At 53.1% G+C, this 6,637-nt stretch overlaps 1 protein-coding gene across 1 annotated transcript; it reads right to left on the bottom strand.

The window, feature by feature from the left end:
- Positions 1-1,920: 1,920 nt before the first annotated feature.
- On the bottom strand, positions 1,921-4,641 carry LOC147979499 (uncharacterized). The gene is made up of 3 exons (XM_087515244.1): positions 4,276-4,641; positions 4,044-4,186; positions 1,921-3,610 (listed from the first exon to the last, which is right to left on the bottom strand). The coding sequence occupies exons 1-3, from the start codon at positions 4,639-4,641 to the stop codon at positions 1,921-1,923; spliced, it is 2,199 nt and encodes a 732-aa protein (XP_087371370.1).
- Between the last annotated feature and the right edge of the window lie 1,996 nt (positions 4,642-6,637).

The raw sequence follows: 6,637 nt of genomic DNA, 5'->3' as shown, positions 1-6,637 counted from the left end.
TCATTCTTCAAAAAATGTACGGAAAATGGTAGACAGAACCTACTACTACAATGATGAAGCATAATTAACTTATAAGGAGCAAGATGGTCTTATCGCATTTTTTTTACTGATATTGAGAATTACAATAGCTATTATCAAACTCCTCCACATTATGGTCAATACGTGCCACTAGTGAACGTGTTGAACTACAGTAACATCAATGGAGATATCATGGTAAGATTTTCTACTATTACGACATCCGTGCATCTTTTGCATAAACTCTTCTAAAACTAAACTATATTGCTAACTACAAAGTTATTACTATGTTTTTGAACAGAAAATCCCGATGGATTGTGTGCCTCATCTGATGTTGATGAGAGGTCGCATTAATGTTATGAGCTTACGGCCACCACGGCCAGGTCAGCCGCAGTATCCACATCACTCCTGTCCATACCGGATTTCTAAAAGCGAGGAAGCCATGATAATAGATGATTTCAAAAAATGTTTGAACCATCATAGAGAGCTACTTGGAAGCAACATTGTGCGTAGGCCAAGACATGGAGACATGATGATCTCCGTTCTTTTTTATGGAGTGTCAATTTTCCTTAATGTAGCGTCAATGCCTATCTTGTTTTATGATATTTAACCTAAGAGAGGGTAGAGTAGGTCCTATGAGAGAAGTAGGTCATAGCTAGAATGTGTTATCATGTGCTACAATGTGTTAGAGTTGATGATGTTGAGGAGGAGTTGTGATTATGACTAGTGACCAACTTGTTATATGATGTCTCATTGACGAACATTGTTTGATGGCGATGACAAGTGGTAATGAATATGCTATTTAAACAGACTAGATCATGATGAGTTGTTATTGTATAAAAGATATATCTGTTTAAACATGTACAGCGCCAAAATGCTAAAAAAACATAAATGTTAGCAGTAGCGCGGGCCTGAAAATGCGCTACTAGTACTTGAACTTACCAGTAGCGCTGGCCTAAAAACGCGCTACTGCTACAAAATAGTTGTAGCGCCGTAGCAGTAGCGCTGGTGCCCACTCTACTGGTAATCATTTTCCTAGTAGTGCTTGCCCATGAGTGTGTGTGATGAAGAGTGATGCCCGTAGTCTCTGCCGTGTATGTCCGCCAACAGCTCGTGCCCTTGCTCTGTGGAGATGCATCGCAAAGAGACGTCATTTGGCCGCTTCCAGTAGAGTTCACCGTGTTCAATGTAGTAGGTCGTGGCCTGGCGAGCCACGCACTTTGCGTCTTCGTCCTGCTCCGGCAGGGTTCCCTAAAGTAGATTTGCCTTGAACTCCTCGGTCCAGCACCCGTCCTAAGGCTCAAGCACGAGGAGTAGACGTGCTCCCAAGGTTGGGCCGCAAGCGGGGGCTCCTGAGAGGGGCGCTGGGGGGAGCTCCTCCTGAGCCGATGTAGGCTCCGTAGCAGGAGGGGTTGCCGATGGCTTGAAGAGCCGCTCCTCGAAGGCGCCATGCTCCTGGGGCAGGTGCCGGGACGCCCTATTGGCGCTGTCATCTGCTTCCTTATTCGTGTCACGTGGCACATGCTGCAGTTCAAAGCCCAAGAATTGCTTCTCAATTTTGTGTACCTCTACAAGGTATCCTTCCATCTATTCGTCCTTCGGCTCGTATACTTTGTTGGAGAAGTTGACGAGGAGTTGGGAACCGCCTTTGATGGTGAGGCGCTTTAATCCCAAGGTTGTCGCAGCCTTGAGCCCGGCAATCAGGCCTTCGTACTCCATGATGTTGTTGGAGACCTTCTCACCCTACTAGAAGGAAAGTTGCACGGCGTAGTAGAGCTTGTCCTGGGTGGGCGAGATGAGCACGGTTCCAGCCCCAGCGCCCCGACGCGCGAATGCACCATCGAAGTACATGACCCAGTCATCTGGCACTTCGCTTCCCGGCGAGAGAGATCGATCATCGCTCACTTACGGGCTAGGAATGTCAGTCCATTCTGCCATGAAGTCGGCGAGCGCCGCACCCTTGATGACTCTGGTGGTGCTGAACTCCAACTGGAATGCCTGCAGTTCAATGTTCCATTCTGCGACCCTCCCTGCCGCATTGGGGCTCCTGAGCACCCTCTCAAGTGGGTAAGCTAAGACAACCTTGATGGGCTGGCCTTGGAAGTAGTGGCGCAAGTTGTGGGAGGTGACGAGAAGCGGGAGCAAGAGCTTTTGTGGCATGGGGTAGCGTGCCCGTGCATCGCACATCACCGTGCTGATGAAGTACACCGGGTGCTCGACGAGGGCGGAAGTGTTGGCGACGTCTTGTACCTCCTGAGGCCCGATGGCCTCAGGAGTCTGGTCGATGGTTGAGGCAGTCGGGGGCTCAGGAGCTCCGTCCTGAGGGGCTTTGTCTTCTGTTGTGGTAGCCGAGGCCTTAGGAGCGCCATCTTGAAGCCGGTACATTCCAGCCGGCTGCGGGGTGCTGCTTCGAGAGCTCTTGCCCGGGCGTTCCTCCGAGACCGCCACCAGTGCCGCCCTGGCTGAGTGAGGAGTGGCGGCCAGGTAGAGCACCAGGGGCTCGAGAGGGCATGGCGCTGGCATCACCGACGGGCTGGTGAGGTACTTCTTGAGGTCTTGGAACGCCGCGTCGGCCTCCAGAGTCCACTCGTATAGTCCCTTCTTTTTCATCAGCTTGAAGAATGGGAGGGCGCGCTCCCCCGGCATGGAGATGAAGCGCCCTAGTGAGGTCACATAGCCCTGCAGCTTCCGCATCTCCTTGAGGGTCTGTGGCGGGCTCATCCTCTCTATTTCCTTGACCTTCTCCGGGTTGGCCTCGATTCCCCAATGCGACACCAGAAAGCCCAGCAGTTTGCCGGAGGGGACGCCAAACTCACATTTCTCCGGATTGAGCCATAGGTCTACCTTACACAGACTGGCAAATGTTTCTTCCAGGTCTGCAATAAGGGTCCTTGCCTCCCGAGACATCACCATTATATCATTAATGTAGGCCTCACCGTTCCTCCCGAGCTGCTGGCCCAAAGCGATGTGCATCAGCCGCTGCAAAGTTGCTCCGGCATTATGCAGTCCGAATGGCATGTAGGTGTAGCAATACACCTCACATGGGATCAGGAATGTTGTCTTCTCAACATCCTGCACCGCCATCTTCATTTGGTGGTAGCCCGAGAAGGCATCCAGAAAACACAGGAGGTAGCATACAGTGGCGGAGTCGACGATCTGATCATTGCGCGGAAGCGGGAAGGGGTCTTGAGGGCAAGCCTTGTTGAGGTTGGTGAAGTCGACGCACATGTGCTCCCTCCTGCCCTTCTTGGGGACGACATCCGAATTTGCGAGCCATTCCGGGTACTGCACCTCCCGAATGACACCAGCGTCTTGTAGTATGCGAGTCTCCTGGATGATGAACGCCTGCTTCTCTGTGGACTGCCTCCGCGCCCTTTGCTTCACCGGGCGCATGTTAGGGCATAACTTCAGGTGATGCTCGATTATCCCCCTAGGGATCCCAACCAGATCCTTTCGCTCCCATGCGAACACATCCTTGTTCTTGCGCAATAAGCGGACCAATGCCTCCTCTTGATCTGGGGGGAGACCAGCACCTATGGTGAAGGTGGCACCCGACGCCCCGTCTTTGTCAACAGCTACTTTGTCTCGACGTGATCTTGGGACAATAGTTGTTTCTTGTTTGCTGGTGCGGCCCCCGGAGACACTGGGGCTCCTTCCTCACTTGGTCGCGTAGCCGCCACGACCCTGAAAGCGAGCTTGAGGGCTAGCAACGCTTCCTTGGTATCTCCCGCCATAGTGAGGATGCCGCTTCTCCCCGACATTTTCATGAGATTGTAGGCAGGGTGGGTTGCTGCCATGAACTGGGCCAAGGCTGGGTTCTCGAGGATGGCGTTATAAGGAAGGCCGATGCGGGCGATGTCGAAGTCGATAAGCTCGGTGTGGTAGTTGTGGCGGGTGCCGAAGGTGACCAGGAGGCGGATCTGCCCCAGGGGGCAGGTGGAGCCGTCGATGACCCCGGAGAAGGGTTTGGTGGGGCGGAGCCGGCCATGAGGCACGTGAAGCTAGCCAAATGCCACCATATAGAGCACATTGAGGCCAGCTCCACCGTCAGGGTGTTGGTGACTGCCACATTGTGGATGGTTGGGGTGCAGAGCATCGGGAGCGTGTCGACGCCCGTGATGGCCGCGGGGTGGTCCTTTGAGTCGAAGGTGAGGTCTGCTTGGGTGCCACCCTGCCCAGGGGACCCCCGGTCACATGCGGGCACACCCACCTGGCGAAAGAACTACTTGACGTGGTGGTCCAAGGGCGGCGCCTGCCAACCTCCAAGGAGGGCCGCGATGCATGGGGCGCCGATGATGCGAAGCGTGTGACAAAGAGGTCGAACAGTTCTTCCCAGGAGGCCACCAAAGATCCTGGCCGGCTGAGCAGCCAGGCACGCGGCACGGCTGCGAGGGCCATTGCAAGCCAGTTGGCCATGACCTTGTGATCGCCGCCGGCCGACAACACAGCCCCCTCGTACGCCTGGAGAAAACCTATTGGGACCGTCGCGCCGTCGTATTGGGGCGGCAGCTCCGGCCTGAACTTGGGCGGCCACTTCACCTGCCGTAGGGCGGGGATGAAAGCTCGGAGGCCCTCGGCTCCTCCGAAGGCATGCGTCGATCCGGTCGATGGAGGAGCGTCTGCCATGAGAGCCGGCAGTGGAGTGCAGCCGACAGAACGGTGGATCTTCTACGCACCCCTACCTGGCGCGCCAAATGTCGGATTTCGGGTTCCGCATACCCTTGAGAGGTTCGAACTCTAGGGTGGGTGCGAAGATGTCAACCTCCTCAATCTTCCTACTTGCCAATCTCATGTCCTAGCTCGACGAACTCAAAGGAAAGGGGACACGGCAGTTTACCCAGGTCCGGGCCACCTTGCGGTGTAAAATCCTACTCCTGCTTTGTGGTGGATTGGCCTCGATGGGCTGAGGATGAACTAGTACAATGGAGAACTACCTGAGGAGGAGGAGTGTTCTTGAGCTCAAGTGAGCTGGTGAGTTGGTCAGGGTGGAATGGATCCCCTCTATGGTGGTGGCTAGGTCCTATTTATAGTGGCCTTGGTCCTCTTCCCAAATGAAGGAAGGAAGGGATCCCACAACTGCCAAATTCGAAGGGAGACAACTAGTACATGCTATCCTGACAAAAGTACTCTTCGCCTGCAAAAGCCTCCAGTGGTGACGCCATGGTGGTCTCGTCGATGACCTCCATCCTACCGTCTTGGTGGTCTTGGTCTTGTTGCACCAGAATAGAAACCTTTGGCTGATTCCTCGGGACTCCGCGCCTACGCTTGCCTCCTTAGCACCAAATAGGAAACGAGTACTCTGCGCCCACTCGCGCCCGCCTGGCCTTGGTCATCATGGCTCACGTCATCCAAACCTCGTGAGGTGAGGCTTGCATGGAAATCTCTGCTCCTCGGGAGCCCGCCTGACGTGGCTGATCCTTGCGGAGGTCTTGGCGTCGTCCGCCTCGCGAGTCTTGGCCCCTCACGAGAGTCTTGAGTTGTTGATGCCGAAGCTGGGCCGTACCAGGCCGCCAATGGAGCCACGCCGTGGGCCGCAGGCAGGCAAGTCTGGGTACCCCCATTCCCAGAACGCCGACAATAGATCTGCTTCAATGTCACTGACAGCCATCGCACCCCCGATGCCTACACGGCACCGCAAGTGAGGTGGTTCTACTTCATATCTGTTCAACTTTTTGATCTCAACTAGAAAATAGATCGTAACTTGGTTACTGTACTTTCTTTCCAGCTCTTAGAATTTTGTTCTTAGTTCAAAGCAAACAATGGTTGCTAAATAACATTTCTGCGGTTTGCAGCTTCAAATCTGCCATGGCGCGGTCATAATAGGGTTTAATTGATCTTGCTTAGGATTTCCCCCCTTTATGATCAATATATGATCAGCCTACGTGCTTCATGTCATAATAGCACTGCTCCACCCATGAAGCTAAACAAGCTTAGTTGTTCAAATATGACTACGATATTATTAAAATAGAGTTATTTAATTGGTCAACTAAATGTTCCTAATTTAGTTTCGAGAATGCATGTACGCCACTGGGGTGTGGATCTATAGGGTGCCCATGGTGGGCCATGATCCACCCTGGAATTTTGGGTCAGCCTAGACCCTGATTCCCCTCTGTTCTGCTGTGCTTCTAATCTCTAATCGCCCCCAGCCGCCTGCCTCGCTGGTGATTTACCGTCCCTGGACGACATGACTCTAGGTGGAGACGCCAGACTAACTGGAGGTCAGGAGCAGCTCGCCCAACAGTGTTACCACTACCCTAGCGCGCTGCCGTGCCTACCTTCCCAGTCCGTTCGGGGCTCTGGCATGGACTACCCACTAAGCCAACCCGATTTATCCTGAGATACATTCTCAACACTCAGCAGCCACAACTCATCACCCATTTTGTAATTGATTCATTAGTCATTAGCCATGACTGTCATTAGGGTTTGTTGTGTACTGAGTGCAACCTACACTTAATGGTTCGGATATTTCAGTAATCTTTAGTACATGTAAAGTTCAGAGGTTTTCAAAATTCTGGCCCTTCGAACAGACACTAGTCATGTTGGATTATTGGTCATAGTGACATTGACCCAGATTACTACCGCAAGCCAGGTTTGTTGACAATTTTACCTATCTTTCTTACTC

This window comes from Triticum urartu, chromosome 3A, assembly GCF_056163025.1.
Source record: "Triticum urartu cultivar PI428250 chromosome 3A, HENAU_Tu73, whole genome shotgun sequence".
In the NCBI taxonomy this organism is placed as follows: domain Eukaryota; kingdom Viridiplantae; phylum Streptophyta; class Magnoliopsida; order Poales; family Poaceae; genus Triticum; species Triticum urartu.
Note: the sequence above shows the minus strand (reverse complement) of the source record. Positions and strands in the feature narration are given on the sequence as shown.

Bases quoted from the DNA above. Each gene is read 5' to 3' on its own strand.
- LOC147979499 (XM_087515244.1), bottom strand. From the start codon at position 4,641: ATGGCAGACGCTCCTCCATCGACCGGATCGACGCATGCCTTCGGAGGA. The intron at 4,187-4,275 runs GTTGGCAGGCGC...TCCCCTGGGCAG, and splicing joins CATCGCGGCCCTCCTTGGAG to GGTGGCACCCAAGCAGACCT. The intron at 3,611-4,043 runs GTGCTCTATATG...TATTGTCCCAAG, and splicing joins ACGGTGGAGCTGGCCTCAAT to ATCACGTCGAGACAAAGTAG.